General features: G+C 31.7%; 1 protein-coding gene across 1 annotated transcript; it reads left to right on the top strand.

Moving 5' to 3' along the window:
* The first annotated feature begins 15263 nt into the window (after positions 1-15263).
* On the top strand, positions 15264-17361 carry LOC139099832 (uncharacterized). The gene is made up of 2 exons (XM_070652377.1): positions 15264-15652; positions 16103-17361. Exon 2 carries the CDS (start codon positions 16246-16248, stop codon positions 17359-17361), a length of 1116 nt encoding a protein of 371 aa, XP_070508478.1. The 5' UTR covers positions 15264-15652; positions 16103-16245.
* Positions 17362-25514: the final 8153 nt, after the last annotated feature.

Below are 25514 nucleotides of genomic sequence, written 5' to 3'. Positions count from 1 at the left end.
AGCTTCCTTCTAAAAGCTTTCTGGAGCCTGAAATATGAATTTTGATTAAATTCCCAATTTGTGCTATTGGGAAAAATTCAAATTCCAAAGCCACAAGCTCCAGCCTCTCAACATACATCCTCCCATAGATAATCCTCTACCATATCAATAATTCTCAATTTTAATCTCTTTTAATTACATCTAAATTGTACCAATTTTTTCCTAAAAATTCATGATAAACATTCAATCGAATTTTAAATGACAAGATTGCTTCCACAAACTATTTCTATGCTACATATAATCAAGAAAAAAGCTACTACCCAGAAACTAAATATCTAACAATTCCATACTAGACAAATTTATATTTTCCTATAAAGATATCGTATATTTTTATTATATAAAACAAGATATCTGGTATGTGGAAGCATAAAAATGAAACTATTTGTTAATTGAAGCATGAAAATTCATGACAATGAAGCATAAAACTTCAATATATACATACATTTATATCCGCATACATAAATTGCATCATTCTAAAAAAAAGATGTATTGACTGATAATTTAATCTCGTTTTATATTCATACGTATATAAATATAAAGTTTTTTTATGAAAAAAAAATACATATATCCTCAGACAGAATGAAAAAAAAGAGCTTTTATTAATTGAAAAAAGCTGAGTGAATGGGAAAAGAGGGAATTTTTTTTAATGTCAATAAGAGCATTAATTCTGTCATATATTTTTTTTTTATTATTATTACGTTTTTAACTATTGTTTGTTTATTTAGTGCCAAAGACCATTCCATGGTTAATAATTAATTTTATAAGTTTAAGTGCTACATACCCCCATCAATGTGTTATAAATAATAATATTAATTTCCATATTACACACCTACATTTTATGCATACATCTTTTATTCCTTTATTTGCTTCATAAACTTTATTATTATTATTATTATTATTATTATTATATCCTATATCTCATTGTAAAGTATATTATTACTATTATATCACGCAAAAAGTATAATAAAATAAAAATTTTCCAATTGTTCAAAAAACCGAAATTAAAAATTGCCTCTTTTTTATAATTAATTGTATATCATTTTAATGTTTAACACATGCAAGGTGGTAAGCATATGAACATGCTACATTGAAATTGTTCTCATTTTGACTGATTGACAATCGAATGCATTTTTCAATAGACAACACAATCTAATTTCTCTGACTGGTTTGTTCTTGGATTATTGTTCATCTATTGATGCTTAAAAGTCTATCTAAAGCAATAATCATTAGCTTATTTGCCGCGGTATACTCGTTTGTCTTGTGAAATCTCAGAATTACCGCGAAATTTACTTTTGGGTTTAAGTTTTTCGTGCTACAAAATAGGTTGTCTACCAATGGTCTAAAAGGAAACAAGATCAACTTGTAGAAGACGTTAATTATGATTATACAACATGAAAACCGCGAATTCAACAAAATCAGATTAAAAAGCACTTCGTGTCTTCTCAATCTGAAGGATCATTTATTACGTAACGTAAAAAATTGACATTTAGACTCCTCTCCCTTTCACCTCCTCATCTTCCACCGTAACATAATATCCTTGAAATTAATTTATTATTAACCTACTTCTCCTCTAAGAGCGTTACGTAACAAGTAAATAGCTACATATCAATTTAGTAATAATGTCGAATTACATCAGCTCTTCCAGGATGCTAATATCAATACAAATGGGCTGATTAAGTATACAGACGCTCACAAGCTGCTCCAAGACATAGAGTAACAGCTTCAGATTTTGTAGACGGAAGGAGAAGATGAAACAGACTGAAAAGTCTTGAATTAGATGCTTAGAAAAACACTAAAGAATGCCATAATTAAAATCGCAAACATGTTTACTTGCAAGACCTGCAAAACTACAGTTATTCGGTAAACTATAAAAAATTCGGTAAAGTCCCTAATATCTCGACTTAGAAAAGAGTTTCAAAGGATACCCCATCTTCATCACCGCACTATAGGCAAAGAAAATTCTAGTTAATAATTCACTATGAAAGCATAAATGCGTCAAAAACATTTCCTTATTAATATTTTCAATTCCTTCAATAGAAGCAGTTGAAAAGAAGATAAAAATCAAATAAAGAAATCTTGAGATGAAAACTATCTTTCATAACTCAGTATGCATCCTCAAAGGAATTAAATTTTGTTTTTAAAATTGAAAAAATAAATAAAGTTAGTTTTAAGTAGAAAATGTATTGGAAATAGTTTGAATTAAAGCGCATTTGGTGAAATTTTTAAGGATATTTTGAATTATTTTAGAATATAGCAGGGACATGGCCAGAAGCAGTTCTCGAATTCGACTTGAGTTTTGCATGGAGTTAAGTTGATTTGTATCCACTTTTCAATACAAAATCCGAGTCGATTTTGAGCTCTTTTCAGAAATAATGTTATAAAGCTATATGGTAATGCACTTTGGATTGATTGCTATTGATAGAGTCAGCTATAGACGCAAATTAGGCGGGATCATGGATCACAATTAATCTGTACGGTCAGCAACCTAAGTATATCTCGGAAAACCCTAGCAAATTGAAGAATTTGGTCCTAAAAAGAGATTGAGTCTTAGAAACATGATCACCATCACATCCTTAATACTCCACCTGGAACACAGGACAGTAAGATGATCTGTAAGAAGTGAAACCCCAAAATTTGTGATTACAAAACAGTCTTCAATTTTTTCTTAAATTTTGAATTCTCTTCAAAATAGGAAATAACTCCACATTCACTTGAATATATGACTAACTAAGAGTCAGCCGGTTATCGAGCATTAAACATCCAATAACAAGGAAAATCTTTGCCATCACATATTTATAAAAACAAGCTAAAAACAACATTTGCATGCACATTTATCAAATATTAAAATTCATAAACGTGAAAATAAATTGTATATATAAGCCAAACACATGAAGCGAACAGAAAAAAAAATTAATAAAAAATTATTCATCCTGATATATTCACTACATATGTATCTTCATGTATGTGCAAGTCATGTGCATTGTAGTGCACAAATACAACATATTCATAATAAAACCACTCGCTTTGTTTTTTTTTATCGCGGATTTTCTGTATAAAGTTATAAGAGCAATTGTTTGTTCATTGTCTATACTGTCTGGATTTCAAACAAATAACAATTTTGACTGGGAAATTTCTAGATGAGTGATTGATGTATTCATATCCACACCAATTGAAAATTGTTATATTTAATGCTGCTTTCAAGCGCTAGTTTTAGCAGTTTTGAAGGTAGATGATGAAATTAATGTCTATGATTTGTCCATAGATGTGCTTCCTGAAATTCTTTTCAAAATTGCTGGCTTCCATCTGCCAATTACCGAACCAAACGCCATTTTATCTCTATTAACGGCTTCTTTTCACGATTTCGTGAGCCTTCTACGCGTTCTTATGTCATCAACAAAATTTGACTTAAAGACCTTATTCAACGGAGCTTCCTCAGGCCTATTAACATGTCCTGCCAAAGAAGTCTGTTTACCTTAATTATTCACACTATTTAAGCTTCCATGAATAACTGAAATACATATTTAAATTTCGGAAGTATCTAGACATCCGAAAGATCACTGATGATGGGATTCGAACCCGGCAGCTCAAATTCAACACCAAGTTACGTGACCCGCACTTTTCTAAGTGAGCTATCAAGGCACATTTGGTTCTTCGACTCCCAATTCTTAATATATAACTCTGGCTATTTACAGAATGCTATCACACATTATCCACTAATGCGCTTCATTTAAATTTCACAAAACTATTCCCAACTCTTCCTCGTTCTCTTGATGAAAACCTTTTTGTGCTCTCATTCAGTCATTTGTTTCAAAGTTTTGTACATTTTTCTATATATTTTAGCCGTATTTTTTTCCTTTTATTTTATAGTGAAAAAATCAAAATGAATACTCTTGAGGTTGTATTGACATTGTTCAAAAAAATTTGACTACTATTGTATTTACCTTTCCTTGTTCCATTCAAATTGCAGTAAAAAATTGAGTTTTTTTATTGAATAAATTTCATTTAATGTTTTAGTGAGCTTCCTCTATCCATAAAGTATGAGCAGTAGAGATTCCTCTGAATCATAAATTTCCAATTTCAGGATATCCAAATAATTGTCATATCAATAAATATAAAGCTTCGAGGGACTCTCATCCAAATCTACTTTAAATGTTACGTAAACATAATGTTAACATAAAGCATTTGATGCTCAATTAATTGCATAAATGTACACTTATTACGATATCTCATTAAAAGGATAATTACTATGACAGAATAGCTGCAAAACAGCTATAGGAAGCTCCTCATAATTACAGTCAATTAATTCTATTTAATTACAATCTGATTATGACGAATTTTTTTGGAGTTTTTTATTTGGACCGGAGCTAGTTTTGGGTCATTTTGTCAGTTTAACGGAAAGTCCATCACTTCAGTGGTGAGCGTCTGACCTGATGTCTGTCTCACGACACAAAATCCCTTTGCTAAGCAGATTATGAGATCCAGATCTGCGCCCTAACCAATAATTGTTTAACGAATGAGAGGATGCAACAGACTTCTGCACTCAGTAGATCATCATCCACAGTTGGAAGTGGGAATCAGAGCCCTCTTATGGCATTTCTGACTATAGTCTACAATGAAATGCTGATAGCCGAGTTTCCTTTCCTTATGATTCGAAAAAGGACAGTTGAAAAATGTCTCATGACGAGTCTCGAACCTGTGATCGCAAGATCGGTGTTACAACACTTTGGTTTATCGAAATACTAAGCCATTCCGCCACTGAGCCTCTTCGACTCACAACTAAAAGCTGGCAATATATTTATTAAAACACCTATGCTTATCGTTGAGTACCTGAACATTCTGAACATATTGCACATCCTGAACATCCTGAACATTATATAGAAATGCACCATAATACAACTCAAATCAGAACTTTTTCCAACTATTTTAATTTGGTTTAATTTTATTAATCACTACATCACCTAAGGCTTCAAAATGTTCAATCTCTCTTTTTCCAATTTTTTATGTAACATTCGAAAATGAAATTTTTTTAAAAATGTCCCAATTGCAATAATTATCAATGCGGTATAATGTCCACAATTTTCATCCTTGAGCACCATTTACATGCTAATGATTTCATGCAACACTTAAAAAATAAATGAAAAGCATTAATGAATTATGCAGCCACAATTTTATCTACTGCATTAGAGAGATGTGTAGGTATGGACATATGGCATCGAAAGTAAATTTTTTCCCACACTGTGTTGAGGTCAACGAAAAGCTTATTGCCGCTATTGTTATAGATTTTATCATAAACATTGGAAATTATGTCTTCCTGTACTGTAGGCGAACTGTATTGTTCATTATTGCTATTATCGCACCTTTCTTCCTATTTAATATAATGTATACAGCATGAACATTTTATTTGAATTGTCTGATGAGACTCAATCAAAATTAAATTTTTATGCTGCTCACTCCACACAAAAATTTTTGTTTCCTATAATTTTCATTATAGCTCCTTTTTATTTCTCGCTGCAAAAGCAATAAAGATTGATTCTCACTAATAAAACACTCTATTAAATCGAGAAGCGGGTACGAGCGCAACATAAAATATGTCAGAGACAGATCAAGGGAAATCGAGATTGAATTGAATTGATAATATTCAAAAATATAAGGGTTGAATAATTTCAAAATGCTAAACAGGAGGCGAGTTCCTTTTATTGCTCAACTTTTTCCGCTTGATTTTTTGAATGTGAAATAATTTTCAAGTCAATTGAATTAATGAAGTATGAATTTCATTTATTTTTTTTTATTTTGAATAACGGAAATAAAATTTCTACGCATTTAATATTGAAGTGTATAGGAACACTCAAATGAGAATTTTATTTCACATTGAGAGATTCTCTTTTTGATGTTTAATAAAAAATATAAAATAAATAAATTGAGCCTGTTCAATTGAAATTTTGGCTGTAATCAAATATCTCTGTATATAACTCAAAAATTAAATTTCATGAGAATTTAAAAGCTTTTGTGTATAGATAAGTTGGTATTCTTAGGTATATATAATGATTGAAGTTCCTTGCCTTCACTAAAAACTACTACTCTACTATCCACTTCATTCTTTAGACTTACATTTTATAGCGGCATCCGAACCACTCGTAAGTCTTGCATACAAGGACGTCATAAGACCTGATGATCTCTATTGTATAGAGTTGCTATTGGTGTGCGCAAGGACATCTAAAAAATGATCCAGATACTAAGGAATGTACCCAATTATAGAGTCAGATGGAAATCCGTTTGTTGTAATTTATGCTCCACATAGGAACATGGTTGCAGTAAGTAAGCAAACTCAGCAATAGCTAGAAGACCGAAATGGAAAGCCTTAAAGATCAGACATGAACTAGTATTAAACCCAGGACTTTTAGCAATTCGGGCCAACCCTCTACCAATTAGGCCACTGATGCAATTTTACAGCAATTAAGTTAAGTATTTTAAGCTTTATTCAATGCTGCTCTGTGAAATTTAACACCACATGTATCACTGTGCTTGTACATATTTCTAGTATGCCGGAAATAAACATATGTACCACAATTGATGCAAATTTTGTTTTTTTTTCACTGTTAGAATATCCGTTATAAAATGTCTCATTTGTATCATTTATTTGCGTTTAGTTGTGAAATGGTATTTTTTTTCATGCCACTCACTCAGAGCACAACGGATTTAACTAAAAATAATTCAAATCCGACTAATGACTGTGACTTGTATTGTTCAAATCCCGAACAATACGACAAAGTTTAGTTTTGCTGGAAAAACTGGGTCAAAAACAGAAATTCTACCATCAGAACCCGAGCGGCACTAATGAAGAATGCTACACTAGTCTCCTTTATTAATATCAAATTTAAGCAGCATCCCTATCGAGTCCATATGGCTCCGTTTGGCTGCCATTTGGAGTTAATGAAGGAGCAGAACCTTAAAAAAATTCGTGATGGAGCCTCGTTTGTCAAGCCTTCATTATTGTCAATCATGGATCACTCTCACGTTTTGATGTTAGTGACGTAGCGACGTCCTAGCGACTACATTGTGCTGCTCGGGCATAACTTTTAGACGAATTCTTATGTTTCACAAAACTTCAAAAATCGTGTTCAAATGCTAACAAAACTAATACACAAAACCACTTCAACACGAACTATTCAAGTAATGAAACTACTGAACTATTTGCACACAAAAAAAGTTTTCACTGTGAAATTATTTAGTTCCTGAATATTCCTAAAAATAGAATCATTCCATATTCCAATAAAATTCAAAATAAAAAAAAATTAAATGAACCTTTTGGGACACTCAAAAATTAATATGAAAAAGTTTTCAATTGAAAAATGGACGCTTTTAAATATCAAAGAACGCAATACGACAAAGAGATAAAATGGAAAAGTTAGAAAAAAAGGGTTAATTAAATTCTCGCAGCAAAATTAATATAATTATGAAAAAGTTTCAAAATGGTCCACTATATTTCATTTTCTATTTTTGATATTCACTTTTTCATTTAATTTTACGGGAAAATTAAATTGGTATGCACCAGGGAGGTATTCAGGAGGGGTCAAACCTCTTATAACTTTTAATTTTGAGCCAAAAATCCACAACAAATCTCATTTTCTGCGTTCGATACAAAAAATGTCAACACCTCCACTTCTCTCTAAAACAGTGGTGGGCAACCTATGTGTCGCGACATAACTCCAAAGTAGAAAGTATTGCACATGGAATAGGGAATTAGAAAAATATAGAGCTAGTTTTTATTGCTGTGTGAACAACGATACAAAAGTGCTGAAAATTAGAAGTTATACTGGCAGAAGTTATTAAAAGACAAATCCAGCTTCCGACGAATTCTTAATGCGGCAATGGGCCACCGTGTGCCTTCGCCAAGGAAGTAATGTAAGTAAGAGCTAGTTTTAAGCGACATCTATGGAAGGCCATGGATCACAAATTGATCAGTACAACCAGCGAAGTAAGTAAGTAAGTAAATAATACCTCAAAAAGAGTACCGCGTAAAATAAATAGTTGCCCATAACTGCCCTAAAAGACATTCTAGCTACGCTCCTGTATACTACCTCTATATTCATATTGAAAATGAAATTGAGTTGAATTTATATGAAAATTAATTAATATTGTCAAAAATCAAATTATCCTGGAAATTATTGACTTAAATGCATCAATTGTGTAGCCTTAAAGCAACTTTTTATTGAATTTTAATGAAACCATTCTTAGAGATTGAATTTGTTTAATTAATTTTAAATCATTTCTAGAAGATTTATCTCTTTTATGATTAATTTTAAAACGCAATTTTAAAGTGCTCACCAATGACTTACTTCGCTGGCAATGCAGATCAATTGTGGTCGATGACCTCCCATAGATATCGCGAATGCCACCCATCAAAAATTATGTTTTTCAGCCTCCTTCTTTTTTTCGGTTATATTCCAAATAATATTATTTATTTACCTCAGTGGTGGACAACCTTAAATTTCTCACGGCACTCCTTAGTGGCTAGCCTCAACTAAAATCCCACACAGCACAGGGTCCATGGCGTTTCCATAAATTTTAGGCGGCACACTGGTTGCTGCACAGTACTTGGAACAGAAGTTCCAAAACCTACTTGACGCAGAACAGTGATGGAAGACAAACTAGGTGACAGAGCCAGCCACAGATTCAGATGGATAGCCTTTTGTAGGACCTTAGCTCCACATTGGAACATTGTTGCAGTAAGAAAGTAATTAAATAAGTAAGTAAGTAAGTAAGTAACTAATTAACCGCGACAAAAAGGTTGCCCATCACTGACCACTGTCTTAGCATTAAAAATCCTATTCTGTAAAAGTTGAACATCATTTCTGAATGACCCTTAAGCTATAAAATATTTATATTTCATTTAAACATAGAAAAATAATTTTTCAGAATAAAATAATGAATATTTTGCTAGAAAGCACATCCAACAAGGACTAAATAAGAGTGAAAAAAAGAAATTCATAAAGAAATAATTTTTATTAAATTTCATCATTCTTTGACTTGTTTGTATGCTGATTATAATTTCATTTTATGTGTAATAAAATCTAAAGCATAAATATTTTATAGCATTCCTTGTTTTTTCCTATTTTTTTGAACAATGCTTTACAGTAATTTATTATTTTGAGATGAAATTTAACTTCCCCCCATGATGGAACCCGCCATCATCAATGTTGTACATTTCATAACATCATAATTCATAATCAAAATCACTTTTCATTCTGAATCTACTTCTTAAATTTCTTCATTTTTATTTATTATCTTAAGTACCAAATAAAATAAAATGAAATGAACAACGACGGTCGTTTTCATATTTTTTGAAAACATTTGTGGGTGAAAAATAGAAATAAAGAAGAATTTTGGGGTCACTCATTGATTTTTAGAGAAGGTTTTTTGTAATCATGGTAATCGCGAAAATTGGAGCTATATCAATAAAATTGAAGCTTTGTAATAAATATTGATTATGGGTGAATTAGGGAATGTTCGGTAATTACCCCTGATAGGCAAAAAGCATGGTCTTGAGAGCTTTATCATGCTATTCAGCGTTGCTCTGCTCTTAAGAACGCACTCTCTGTCTGCTAGGGTACGAAATGCATAGTGAGTCTCACAATAGTGAGTCTAATAGGAGGAATAGGGGTTTACAATTTAGTTACGGAATATAAAGCGTACAGTGAGGGGAAGATGAGTCAAAAAAGCCATTTTTAGCGGTATGTAATTTCATAACATTCCCGTTTAACTTAACCTAGTGTTGTACAAACGATAAGGCACACGTTGGTGGAAATTTTTGACTAAAACTGCACATAGCAATTGGTTCATGGCATTTTCAATCATCTTTGGCAGCACATTTTGGACTAAACTTCCTTAATCATTCAAATTATCAAGAATCTGAATCGGAACTATCGGAAAGTCGACTGATACTCAATCAATATAATTGTGCATGCTCAATTTTGTGAGATTACTAATGAGCATGCTTCTTGTGTGATCAGGAAAATCACAACCAAAATCACTACATCCAATCGAGCTTTAGAAACTGAAAGCCCCTAAACTAAAAGCTTTTGTGCTGCTCCATCATACTTGAAATATTAATATTTCATAATTATCTCATTCATCTCTGCATCTTAATTGATACAAATGATGTCGGTGTTTGCTAAAAAAGTTTATTTTTATCAATCCGGACATGAAGACGACTTTATAAAATCAATTAATCATACGAAAAAGCTTTTATGGAAAATATATTCAGCAAATATTTTTGTAGTATCTGGTGTGTAGTTTAAAAATTTAAAGGATTTCAGTAAATTCAGTAAAAAAGACGAGCAGAACAGTTGGTTTTGAGCAAAATCAAGAGAGTTTCCATTACTACCCGAGCGGCATTAAAGAAAGCTTCACAAGGAAGCTCTTAGAGCTCTTCCATTAACGCCAAACATCCTTGTTGTCCTTCATATCATCTGTGATCCATGACTACTCTCAGTTGGCGTCTAAAGCTGACTCTGTTGCTGGCTGGGCTTTACCAATTATCAAAACCAATTGTCTGCTTCACTGTCTCCATTAACAGCCTCACTCCAAGATTTCTTTGACCACCCTGGTGCTCTTCTGCCATCAGATTTGAATGTGGCTTCCATATGGCTGCCAAATAGAAAGCTCCGGAAATGAGCCATCTTCATTTGTGTCGTTTGGGCCTGAATCCAGAACCCTTCCGTACACGCTCATAACGTACACAAAATATAGACAAGAACTCAATTGTATTTAAGCTGTCATAAATTTTTTCCATACAAAATAGAGACTCCTTGACAATTTTAATCCTGTTCTCAAATGAAGTATTATTTATTTATTTATTTTTGTTTAAAAATCCATAAGTAATTTTATTTTCAAAGAAGCATTAACAATTCTCTTGGACATACGTCCTTGAAATGGCATTAAATGTTCCTTTCTCAAAAATAAAGCAACAACAACAACAATAACATTTTTATGACAACTTAACTAAATTCAAATTAATATTCTTTTGGATACTGTCATGACAAAAGGTCTATTTAGGAAATGAAAATCATATTTTAGCTTGACATTTTTTATAAAACATTGATGAATGGAAATAAAGATTTTCATGTCTTATTTATAGAATTAATTAATAGCCATTAACTCACGAAGGAGGGGTGGGGGTCAAAAATTCAGTATTTCCGTAACGGAACCAAACTAATTTATACCTAAATGAAAAGCGTTTTTAAGTTGTATTCGAAGTTCAATCTTATTTCTGTGAACACTTGTGAAGTATATAATTTCATACAAAAATTTACAAAAATCTATATTTTTGTAACTTGTAAAGTTTTAAATTAAAAAATCACCTTTTTTGTCATTTTTGTATGAAATTATATACTTCAAAAGCTGATTTTCTTAACAGATAATGAGCATGATTACTTAAATGACCATACTCATGAATATAATCAATCAATATAATTGAGCATGCACAATTTTGTTAAAGTGGCGTGGTCATGGGTCACAATCGATTGATCTGTACGGCCAGCGAAATAAGTAAGTATGCCCAATTTTGTAGCCATATTCATAAGCATGATCTTTGTCTGTTCCTGATTGCTAGCTATCGCAGTTTGAACCATCAGTTACTTCAATCTCTGTATTAAATCATCAAAGCATCATACATAAATCACAACTCAAGTGAATATTCTCTTACGTTTTAATTAAAACACCCAATTAATTCACACGTTCACATCATTTAATTGCCTTTTTATGTGGAAAATTATGAAATTTTCATGTGTGTGACATTTTGTAACATAAAAAATTTTGGTTGTTAAAAAATTATAAAAATGCTAAACCTTTATCCACATTTGCATATGTGAGAGAATTTTTCCTCACAAAAATTCTGGGTCTGCAGAAAATGACAGATGACACTAAGGTTTGCATAAATTGATTATTTTATTCAATTCCCCCAAAAAAATTAGTATAATATATTCCGTCTGTTTGCTGTTTGAATATATTTGACTTTTTTTTGGATGTTGTGTGGCTATCGTTCTTTCCATCTTTATCACTTTAAATGAAATTTTAATTGAATTGTCGGAGTGGCTGGCTGCTTGAGTTGTTTAATAATCTTTATAAAAAATACCTTAATTTTAAGGAAAGAAGACTTAATTTATTCAGTCGTCAATATTCCTGTCTGTAACCAACAAGCTTCAAATATTTCACGAGTGAAGCATGGGGCGGTTAGTCGACCTTATGTCAAGTTATGATCTTGATATTTCAAGGTAAATTACACAAAGGTCAAATTAATTAGCAGGTAGGCAATATAAATCGGTCAATTGATTCCAAATCCTACCCCGAGCCTGCCTAACTCCAAAATATTGTTGGATCTGATCCGAATCGAGCATCAGGCATACAATTTAGATCCAGAATCAAGTCTTGTGCTATAAGATTGTCTGATGCAGGGTTAGGTTTAGATCCGACACCATCCCAGAGTTACACAGGTCAAGGGCCGGAATTTGTACCAATAACTGGCTTGTTACCAAATTGGGTTGCATGATGCTTGTTCAGTTTAGATCCGACAAGATTCCATAATTATGTAGACCAAGTGCTTGATTTTGGATATTTAACGGACTTGTACTGTTCAGTAGCATGATATGCTGGGTTCATCTTAGATCCAGCACCATGAGTCACGCAGTCCCGGTGCCGAGTTTTAGATCGATTAACCGACTTGCGCTATTTGGGCAGCCTGTATAGTTTAATATTTATTTCCAAAAAAATGCATCCCAACCACAATACTCGCCACAAAAGAATCATTTCTTACTAATTTACTTGACAATGAAGATTTTTCAATGTGACGCTATTCAAATTTATTTATTTCCTTTCATTCCACAGCCAATTGGAATTTCAGTTCTTCTTCATCATCCAAAATAGCTTCGACCGACTGTTCGGGGTATATTGCTTAATGATTGACGACTTTGTAATTTCGGAGCTAGTAACAGATGGAATGAATTCCTATTATACTACTTTAAGAGGAAACCATGATGATGAAGAAGAAGCATAAAGACAAATAAATAATATAAGCTGGCTGTTTTCCATTGACGCAGCACAAAAAAAATTGAATTTCATTCAATTCGTGGCTTGCAAATTAAAGCAGAGACAAAAAATCTTTTGCGAGCTGCTGACGTAAATAAAAAAAATTTTTGTTATTTTCACAGCTACTAGACAAGAACTAGATACACAAAAATATTTAAATTTTTATCCTAGATTTTATTCATTCACAATATGGCTTTTTACTCCATATGCAATATTTATGTTTGTACAGCATGTAAGACACACAAAAATTGGATATAAAATCTATGGCAAGAAAATACAGCAATATCAATTTTTTGAATGCTAATAAAAGCTTTCTATTGTCTCCATTTCACTTGCTCAATCCAATGTTTCTCTTTTGTTGTTGTTGTTTCCGTTCAAATTGTTTTTGAAGCTCACACAAGGCATTCAAGCCATGAGAAAATGTAATTGTGGAATAAAACATTGAAGCAAGGCTAAGATTTTCTGAGTATCTACAGGCATCATTTTAAGTCTAACCAAGAAAATCTTTCTATTTCTGGCATATGCAACAAAATATCTCGATCAGTGCTATTTTTCTGGGTGTCTTGATGATCATGACGTAGGCAAATCTAGATTGGGCTAAATGGTAGAGCGTTGGCCTTACATTCTATTGATCCTGGATTCAATTTCAGATCATGTCTAATTTTCGAAGCTCTTTTTCCATTTCAGTGCAGTTTTGAGGTCTTATAATATGTTGTGTCTCCATTATTAGTATGCTTTCTCGAAATCCCGGTCCCGAAAAATTGGAGTGGAAATGGAAGTTAAATTGAATGTTTAACACGTTTAACAAATATAACGGAACTAAGTTATGGTTATATAAATCAGTCATTCAAATCTGTTGATGATGTGTGTCGAAATATTTCAAGATTTAGTGACAATTGCTTTCAAGATGTTCAGCAACAGGTTAATGTTTTTGAGCAGTTTTCAGTTGACAAGAACTGCTCATCTCTACCACTCTTTAACTCAGTGACATTAAATATTGACTATAAGATTACAGAAATGTAAGAATGAACATGAACGACTTCTTTTTTTAACAATTTAAGTTTGGATTTGTTGAGGATTTGATGCTATAATTTGCTGATAATTTTATTCAAAATCAAAACATTTTATTGTTGTGTTTATATTGTTAACAGGTTTTCTAAACTAAAGAAAATGTATTATAAAGATCTGTGATCAAAAGTGCTTTGTGAATACCAAAATATATAAAAAAATTCATCGATGAGCTCAGTTTCGTTTGGACATTGAAGCTGTTATCACAAAAAATCAGGTGCATTAATTAAAAATTGATTAAAATATTAAAAAGTGATGAAATTGTGATGGACACAAAAGTGAAAATGTTTGACAAAAAATTCACTAAAAATAAAAATGTTGGATTTAGGTTTCAGTCTGGAAGTTCAGATGGTAAGTCTTGTTTTAATTATTTAGAATATTATTTTGTGTCCGGAATTCTAATTTTGTGATAATAGAAGTGAATAAATTTGATAAAACTAAGTTTCTAAGTCAGTATCTTAGTAAAGCATTAAGATTCTTAAAGAAGCCGTTTACTTATTACATAACGTCCCATCCACTCTAATAATTTAAACTTAGATAATTTGTTATAAAGCTATTCTATATTTTTGTGAGCGTGACATTATCTGCCAATTTTTGGTCTTCAAATTTTTGTGTGTGTGAATGAAAGCATTAAAAAATAGCAATCGTGTGCAAAATATGACCTTGACAAAAAAACAGACAAGACATCAAATTAAGCATAAAACTTGACAATAAAAATAAAAAAATCTGAATAAAAATCTTATAATTATCCAAAAATAATAAAGGAACAAGATATTTTTAATTTATTCTAAAACTTCATAAAAGTCATCAACATTGATCACAGCATTTGAAAAAGACATACAAGCAGTCAGACAATACGCCGGGTCATGGTCATGGGTGTACCATAAATTGCTTGCATCTTAAGCAAAGATTATTCGTTGCTCATAATGCAATGTCTAATTCAGGCTCATATTGTATCTTACCCGTTTGTGATGAATTCCAGATTTCTAAACTTATTAAAATGCAACCAACAATTACCAATGTATATTTATTTTATTTTTAGCTCAGTATGTTAATGAAGCTGGTGACGAAATTGAAAAAGAGACGTCACTTAATTTAACTGATAAAATTGATCCTGTAATAATACCGTGCATCACCAATGATGATTTCTTACAATTCATTGAATCCAGCAACGGAATTGAGCAAACAGATTATTTGTTTATCAAGTTTCTGTTCTCTGATGCTGTTCCTGGACTTGAAACAGAAAATCTTCAGAAAATTAACAGAAAATATGGTGAACATTCTCCGGTTCTTATTTTTGTGTCTAAAAATGAAGAAAAATGGTCAATTTTGTGGAAATCACAGGAAAATGAAAAATTCTTTGAACTCAAGCATCCAAAAAAGCTGAATTGGGAAGAAAGTTTGAAGTTGTGTGAATTTGTGGCTGACTTCTTGGCTAAATCCTTGAAGAATAATCACATAGGTAAGTGGATATTGACGTGTATTATAGTAATAATATGATAAAGACTAGTTTCATAATAATTTCCAAATACAGTAGGTTGAGATTAGTCTACCGCATGTCCAGAAGACTGATAATTTCCAGAAAAGGATGTGTAACAAAGGACACTAGAATCTAGAAGATTCAAATGGATATTGACGTGTATTATAGTAATAATATGATAAAGACTAGTTTCATAATAATTTCCAAATACAGTAGGTTGAGATTAGTCTACCGCATGTCCAGAAGACTGATAATTTCCAGAAAAGGATGTGTAACAAAGGACACTAGAATCTTCTAGATTCCCTCCTCCCCTCCGATAATCGAAAAACCGATTCGGTGATTCGATAATTTTCGGTTCATTTTCTGGCTACTCCTCTGAGTGTGTTCTACCTAACAAAGATGAAATATATTAATTTTTTTCATTACATCTAGGCATCATCAGTCAATTCTCATATCAATCTGGTTTAAATTTAATTGAACTGGATTTCCTTGCGGATTCTCGTGACTTTAATTTATTGCTGCTCGCTGTAGAGACCGGAAACACAGAAATCGTCGAAATTCTCCTAAAACAGAAAATGAAGACATGCTCAATGGACAACAAAGTCGATGCTCAATCTATGGCATTTAATCATAAACATTTTGATGTCCTGTACATTTTACTGCAGAATAATTTGACATTTCCGCCATCATTTAAATCCATCGAGTGTACCGGAAAATTAAAAGAGTTTTGTGATGTGACTGAAGAAGTTCATAAACTAATCAGTTCCAATGAGAAACACAAACTTGAAGAAATTCTAAACCAACATCAAGATTTACGTCACTTTTTTAATTTTACGAATAAGTCAGCATTAATGATTTCATTAGAAAGCAAGTCATTTGAGGTTTTCGACTTACTGTTGAGTAAAAAGCTTCGTTTTGGTTCCCATGAAGATCCGGCAGAATATTATGAAAAAATTACTGATTACGACATTCAACGACAGATTCGAGATATCCAGAACAAATATTCACAGCCATTTCTTGAGAAGCATATCCATACACTTGTTGCCAATTCAACAGCATGTTTCGATGAAACAGAAGTAAAAGATAAACATGATACAGTTAAGAGAGCATTCGAACTATTAAGTCAGAACATTTTCACCAAAATTATCCTTCAAATTGTGGCTGCATCTAAAAACTTTAAAATTGTCTTCGACTTTAACCGTGAAGCTGCCAATGTTCTTGATCCTACGACTGATGAGACAACTCAAGGTGTTTGTTACATTTCTGGTAAAATGTTCATTGGAGCTAAGCAACTACTAGATCCTGCCACAGAGCATGAGACATTGGCTGTATTGATTCACGAATTATGTCATTTTGTCATGATTCAAATCTACAAAAATCAGGCAAATCCATACACAAAGAATGACAAGAAGACCATGACAGAATTTGAGGAAATATCAACAATATGTAAGGAAAATTTAAAAGCTGAAGAGATCATCGGTCTCGTCTACAATTGTTATCCTGAAGAAGAATTTCATGCTGAACTGATTGTACGTGTTGTCCATTTACTTGCCTTTTACCGCAACTTACCCGAGAAACTAGCCGAAGTACGAACAACTTTCATTAAACTTTTTGAATTTTACGAGAAAAAGTCGTTCCAGAATTGCAGCAGGCATTACCAGAGATCGAAAGTCATCATGAAAAGGTGTTAGAACTTAAGGATAAAAAAATTACTAAATTTAAAATAATTTCAATTGTTGTAACAGTTCTTGGGATTCATGCTGCAATTCTTGTTGCTTACTTCCTTTATACGCCGACTTATAAGTTTAATGAATTGTCTGATGAGGACAAAATGTCTGTCTTTAAGGCTCCTGTATTGTACAAAGGAATAAATCTTGAATTTAGGGATTTGTTTGCTAAAAACTCGACCATTTATGATCACTTGACTTCCGATCATATCCTTGAGATGATTAATAACGAAACTTTAGATTTGACTGATCCACACTTGCGTTACGTACAAGAACAGATTTCACATTCGTGGGACAATATGACAAAAAAGTTAAAGAATAAAGTTTTAAATTCGACTTTCAATTTCCAAGATGAAAGTTTAAAATTGGAAAGATTGCACGAAATTAATTCAAACCTTTTTAACTATTTGACATCTGATCAGATTGTTAGTGTCTTAGACGGTCAGCAATTAGTCGTGCATGAAATGATTAAAAATGAAACTAAATTTTACGTTGAGCGGAAATTTGAAAATGCAATCATTCGTGAAATTTATTTCAATTTTCGACAATATGTAGAAAAAGCAGATTATATATCCTGCGTCGAAAGCAACTTGCCAAAATCGAACAAAACATTTGAAATCTTTTATCGAGAATTCACAAGTCAAAATATATCTGATCAAATCAACACGATCAATCAGATGAAACAAAATGATTGGTCTAGATATTGTATTGAACAGAATTACATTAATGAGCAAGTGTTTTCAAATTCTCTTCCACTTGATTTTGAAAAAGTCCTCGAAATAGTAATTGATTCAAAAATGTTCATTTTATCAGGTGAAGCAGGAACAGGAAAGACAGTCACATTTGAACAGTTTACGATGAAATTCAAGAAAATATTTCCAACTAGATGGGTTTCGTACATTGACTTGAAGGATTATAAACATCTATATCAGGACAATAGAACCTTAAATGATGTTGAGAACATGCTTGAAACTATTTTCGGACTAAACTCCAAAAATGAATTTGAGAGAAAAATTTTCGAAGATTTTTTCAAGTCGGGAAATTTAATTTTATTCTGGAATGGTTTTGATGAAATTTCACCACAGTATAGTGAGCATGTTTTGGGTATTTTGAGCTTAATTAGGAATTTAACTGCGAATATTCAGTTGGTATGCACAAGACCATTGTATTCTGATCAACTTAAGGGTAACTTCCACATCCAAACATATAGCTTGATTCCATTTGATCAATACGAACAAGAAAATTATATCAAAAAATTATTAATATCCGAAAATATTGACGAATCCAAATTTAAAAACTATCTTGAGAAAGTTTTAAAAATTGCAAATTCAACAGGATCAGATCAAAGCTTTGACACACCATTAATGTTAGGAATGATTGCGAAATTAATCGCAAATGATGTGAAAATTTATGAGTCAGAAAATATTTACGAAATTTATCAAAAATTTGTCAAGAAAAAAGTTGATATTTGGCAAGAAAATAGCGAATTTGGTTCAAAATTCATCAGTTCATTCATAAATCACAGAAATTTTGATATGATGAAACTTTATCAGTCGTTTGCAATAAGGACGGAATTATTCAATCAGAATTTCGTCATTTTGAAACTTAAAATATTGCGACAAAAGATTCCAAAGGAACTGACAAACGATGAAATCTCTCGGATGGGTATTTTGTACATTAATGACAGTAAAAATATCAAATTTGCTCACAAAACATTTGCTGAATTTTTTTTTGTACAATATTTGGTCGAAAGTATTTATATTGCTGATGATGAACCTTCGGAAGGAGAAGCAGAACTAAGAGTTATAATTTTTATAAATTTAATTATTGAAAATAATCAAATTTTAAAATTTTTAGATTCCTATATTCAGTTAAATAATCCTGAAAATTCAAAACCCTTTGAAATACAAATTGCGAAACTTTTAACTACAAAATATCAGAAATTTCTAAGACATAATTTACTTGACTTAGCTTATTTATCATTCTATTTAAACTTCTTCAAATGTGATCCGAAAGTGTTGAAAAAATTGCTTCAAATTGATGAGAATGAGACCTTTTACACATCAAAATTTAGATACCCTATTTCAAAATATAAATCAATTGAATATGAAGACATTAAAAGTCAAGTTAAATCATATCTTATTGATGATGAATATGACAAATTTATTCGAGGAAAAAATCAAAAAGGAGTCCTTTTGTTGAGCGAATATTTATACAGAAATACATATGGTATAAATAAAAATGTTGTTCATGATTTTTATAAACTTGATGAAGATTTGAAGCAAAATGATGACGCGACTTATGTTTTTAATTCCATCGCAAATGATTTGACATTAGACGAATTTAAGGAACTCACAAAATCAGGAATAATATTTGAAGAATTAAAAAATCGGGAAAATAGTAATTTTTCCGAAATATTTTTCAATTTCACTTCCCACAGATATAACGTATCCGAACAAAAGGAACTTTACATGCATGTTCTCACTGACACTAATTTCATAGTAAATAACGTCTTGGGCTTTAATCTGCTTTTAAACAAAACTATTCAAATTTATTCGGAAAATGAAATTTATGAAATTTTTGACTCATTTCGTGAAGTTACTCGATTTGATTTCAGAGACTCTGAATTATTATGGGACACATTTGTGACTTACGCATCGCGAGACATGCAAAAAATGCTTTTAAGGAAAACTAAATTCTGTGCATTAGAATACGATTGCTTTCCAAATAGCTTTCTTTTAATTCCATATAGTTCGTATGTATATTCATTTCCGGATGTTCTAAACATTTACGAAACTTACTTCAATATGGCTCAAATTCAGGAAATTTTTCTTTCACATGCAAGTGATTTGTTGTTACGCCTTATTTTGTATGGACAAAATATTAATGAATTTGTCGAATATATGTTGAAGATATTTAAGAGAAACGAAAAATCATTAAAAGAGTTTTTACTTAGGAAAGTTGAGCAAACAAATGTGAATACTTTTGAAATTTTAAATGATGTTGATATTCGTAATAAATACATATATAATAATTTAAAAATTTATTCAGATTTATTGGAGTCATTAAGTAAATATTAAAATTCTTATATACCGCACTTTCGGGTAAGATGAAAAACTAGCGACGATGTAGTCACTCGAGATCGACGAAAGTATATTTTCTGAGTGGTTTTCTCAAAAATCCAAAAGTGGAAGTTCGGTATCATTTAAATATTATTTTTTTTTAAAAAAAAATATCAATTTATAAATATTAATTTACGTATTAAATACTGTATAAATATCAAATGCTTAAGGGGCTGTTCACTTATTACGTTCAGGGGCATTTAAACAATAGAAATTCCGAGAATTCCATTGTTCATTCTTAAAAAAGCTCGTTATTCTGAAACGAAATGAGTGAACGGTCCCTTATTGTTTTTATTCAAATTTTAAAAATTTTAATTGTTTCAAAGATCAACTATTCTTTCCTGAAATCTCGGTAAATACTTTAAAAGATTGATCAAACAATACTTTTAAGGTGTTCATCCGTAAGTAATCAAAAAGCTAACACTTTGAAAATTTTTCACCTGCATACCTTTCACTCACAATTTCCTGAAAGCTGTAAAATGCATTTTTTCGAGTACAACTTGTTCAATACAATATCAAAAATAAACGATGAAGTTGATGAAGTTTTGAGTACCTTTAAATTGTTCAACACATATTTTCATCGCACTTCCTCAAAATTTATTGTATGTAATTTGTGTGCAGTTTTTAAAAACAATTGATGAAAGGTGTACAAAAAGTTTGAGAGAGTTTCAGGGATTGGCAAGTCTAGAGTACCAAGAATCTCTCACATTTCCCATCAAAACATTGCGCATGTCATCTAATGCCTTCAAAACAGTGTGAAATATCCTTAAACAATTTGTTAACAAAACATTTCTTTTATTTTTTAAGCAAAAATCTTTTTGTGTCTAAAGTTCTTTGTTCATTGTTCCACGTATCATTCATTATATTTCTATTTCCCTCACCCATCTCTCTATGTTTTTCATTTTCTTCTTCTTTGTTTTTTTATAATGTTAATGCGGTATTTTGAGATTTATTTTATTACCCTTAGAGCGACAACAACTTAAAGTTATTGCATGAAAAATAAGAAGAATAAAAAATCTGAAAACAATAAAAATGATTTACTTCCGTGAAAAATATGAGTTGAAAAAAAACTCAATTGAAATGTTTGGATTTGATGGAAATTTGTTTTAAATTTGGTGGATTAAGACGCATTCTAGGAAGGCACATGAGAAGGGTTCCCAGACTGCAGTGCTCAAAATCAACTTGGATTTTGTCTAGAAAAGTCGACTCAAATCCACTAGACTCCATTCAAAATTTAAGTCGACTTCGAGCACTGCCAGGCAAACATTAGTCTATCCTGAATCAAAATTTTATTGAATCTGACTCCAATTCAGAGTCATTCTAGTCTAGCAACGGATTTATCGTTATTTCTACGACATCTGTCAAACGAAGCTATTTCTATCCATCGACCTTAAAACCCACAAATACAACCATCGAGATTACTTACCTTCTTACTTTGACTGACCGTACAGATCAACTGCTATCCATGTCCTTTTTTGTTGGCACCTAAAACTGACTATATTGCTTGCTGCTCTCTGTCAGTTGTCAATATTAAATTCTGTCAAGCTAAAAACCCTTAAATATAAGCCGATCGAAGCTTGACCCCTTAACAGGCAAAGAGCATACTTTCATGGTAAAGAAAGACTTCTAAGGTACCTAAAAGTGGTCTCTTTGCCTTTTAAAGAGCCTTAAATCGATATGGACTCTACCCAATAAACGGAAGTAATGGACGAGATTCTGAATTGATGCCAGCATGACTCTGATTTCAGGCCAGATTCGATTATGTCTTAAGTAAAAACCAGATCGGATTTGAGCCGGATTTTCGGGCATTTTTACGACATGTTGTTTCCGGTCTAGTTTATATAATAATATCACAAAATCCAGTCAATAGACAAAATACCCACATTGTTCCATATTTCTTCCCATTCTTTACATCAAAATAGCTTTATTACCTCATCTAGTTTCTTCCTTCAAAAAAAGCTCAAAATGAATGTGAGAGATGGAAAAGAGATCTTCTTATCTAAATGTAAATTGCTTTAAGAGGATAGCATAAAGATAGGAAGTGATGGATTATTGCTCCAAGAGAAATAGCAGTTAACTTAAATGGATATTGTTGAAAATGTTTTTAATGATGGGATATGAATCCACAATGGTCCTTGAAACATAAATAAATTTAAATTTCCTTTTGCTGTGGATTTGTAGGACATGATTGTTGAATCATGCTGTGGTTTTGTTAAAAGATTTTACCAAATAAATTTACACTTCTATAATCCATTGTTGTCAAGTGACATTATATTGTATGGGCGACAGTTGAATTTAAAATTTTGGTAGATGTTGGTTTATTGATAGCGGAAGTACCTTATATTCAACAATATGCAAATTTTGGAGAACTCAACAGTTAGCCTGCCTGTGGTGTTTTAGCAGAGTTGAATCTGTAGTGTCTAAGCAGAGTAGAATCAGGGATATCGAGTCATGTATTCGCGAATCTGCCAGTGCAAGAGTATGACATCTGTGACCAAGTGGTTAGGGCAACAGATATCTGATATCTGCAGATCAGACCAGATTATCTGTATCACTCTTTTGAGAAGGCAGTTAACCTCCCTGTGGAATCTAGGGTATCTAGTCATTTATAAGCTAATCTACCAGCCAGTGCGAGAGTAAGTCCTTTACTATGGCCGAGTGGTTAGGCAGCAAAACAAATATTTATCACCTAACTTTGTGGACACGTGAATTCGATCACCACGACAGACACCGAATCTATCAATCATTATATATGGAATGTTATCGATGCTGACAAGGATTCGAACAATGCTCAAGACCTTACACTATAGTGTTAGTAGTGCACTACTAGAGTATACCCAAAAATCGTTAAAATTTAGCTAAAAGCTTGTGAAATCTTGAAGAATGATCTGATTATTCCTATTATTGAATCCCAGTCATAGCAACTGCATAAATACTCATTTTAGCAATTTTAATTTTTTTCATCGAGTACTTTACTCGATAACATCCTTTAAATCCTTTATTGAGACGTTTTATATCTTTGCAATGACAATAAAATAATTTTCATCGTTTAAGATCTTCAAATAAGAGCATCATCAAAAATACAGTAAGTATGTACGTAAATGAGACGATAACACAGTAAATTTCTGTTTAACGATTTTTATGGAATTGTTCTATTCAGCTAAGTAACATGACGAATAAGTAACTGAATATTTGACAATTTCTATGTTGGATATAATTTACATAAATTTTGCATTTTATGCTTATCTCGATTTATATCCAACAAAACCGAAACGTAAAATTTTAGATTAAACTAGATTTCATTAAGTTAGTTCATTGAGTAGTCTGTGTATGCCTAAATAAGATATAGGAAATGAAATTAAAATTGACAAAAAAAAATTTCCATAATAATGCATAAGTCACAAAACATTTTCATCAACTAACACGCAAATTGTACAGATGAGATGAGGTTTAAGGCCATAACATGGAATTTGCTGAATTTAAATTAAAATTGATTGTCAATATCCAAAACCGAAATAATTTTCTCAATAGGTAGGAGAAAAAATCTTGCAAATATTTAAGGTAGAAGCAAATGGACAACAAAAGAATTAATGTTTTTTTTTATTTGCCTGTCCATGACAATTCCCATCGATTTGTTCTATTCTGTATTATCTAGGGGTTTGATACTGAATGTTTTTAAACTAGAATCATATTATTAGTTTTAGAGGTACCAAACCCAATTACTGAAATGTTCCCCAATTAATAAAAGTATTTGGGACCTGATTAATCTAGAAATAAACGGAATAATGCGGAAAAAGTAACTTGATGACGATTGACTTATCAATATCCCGAACTGCCAGAAGTTATCGAAGGATAGAGCTGTCTACAGACGTTCTCTAAATCTGACAAAAGGCCACTGTGAACCTCAGCCAAGAAAGTAAGTAAGTAAGTAATGCAAAAATGCTTCATAGGACTAATTGATTCTAAAGAATGCCTGAATATGCATTAAGTTTATACTTACTTACTTCACTGATAATACAGATCATCTGAGATCATCTGGCATCTAAAACTGGCTCTATTTGCGTGACTGAAGTACCACCGCATGAAGTGTCCGATTGCTCTGGAACTTTGTCAGCATTAAGTACCATATTGTGTCCATTTTCGAAAATATTTTTTTGATGGACGCAAATGGTAACAATATGGACTTAATTCTGACAAAGTTTCAGAGCACTCGGACACTTCATGCCGTGGTACTTCAGTCTCAACTCTGTTTCTGGCTGCCTTTGTCAATTACAAATACTAACAAACTATCTCAATCATCAGCCTCTGTCCGAGTGTTCTTAGGTCACCCTCATGCTCATTTGCCATGCTTTAAAATTCACTTTAAATTCACCGCACTAAAATCTATAGTGAATCTGAAATTGGGATATTTAGATCGTAAGATTACAGATTACAGCATTTAGAAAAGTGAAATTTACATCAGTTGGAAGCATTCGATTTTATAAAACATTTCTGGATCATTTGATTTATTTTTAGATTAGTTAAGCATCAATTCTTTTTAGGAATTGAGGTACGATTCAAGAATTGTTTATCACACTTCTTTTTCGATTTAAATTGGATTTTTTTAAATTTAAAATAAAAGTGCTGTAACTCAGCAGTATTTTAACTACATGATATATGATACACAAGTGTTCTGCCATAGCATTCCAGGTTAAAAAAATTAAATTGTCAAAAAGTATCGGTTTTTATTGGAAAATAAAAATTGAGTTTTACGCTAGTAGAGATCAATTATTTTCCGAAGTAGAGATGTCATTACCGGTTTCAAAATGTATATTGTCGATATTTCATGTAAAGTAAGTGTCCACATTATATGCTAGACAGACAAAAATTGAGGTGTTGCCTAAGAAAATCCATTATCGGTTAGCAGTCATTCACTTATTATGTAACGTTCTTAGAGCAGGGTGTCGAGATTTTCCATGGAGATTCTGTTACGGAGGGTGTCAAAAAGTCTATGTT

Source organism: Chironomus tepperi, unplaced genomic scaffold (genome assembly GCF_022539635.2).
Source record: "Chironomus tepperi strain 1889 unplaced genomic scaffold, CSIRO-AGI_Ctep_v1 contig_48, whole genome shotgun sequence".
Classification (NCBI taxonomy): Eukaryota; Metazoa; Arthropoda; class Insecta; order Diptera; family Chironomidae; genus Chironomus; species Chironomus tepperi.
The sequence above is the reverse complement of the archived record's forward strand: the minus strand, read 5'-3'. Positions and strand labels throughout refer to the sequence as shown.

Coding starts and splice junctions, on each gene's coding strand:
- LOC139099832 (XM_070652377.1), top strand. CDS start 16,246: ATGAAGACATGCTCAATGGACAACAAAGTCGATGCTCAATCTATGGCA.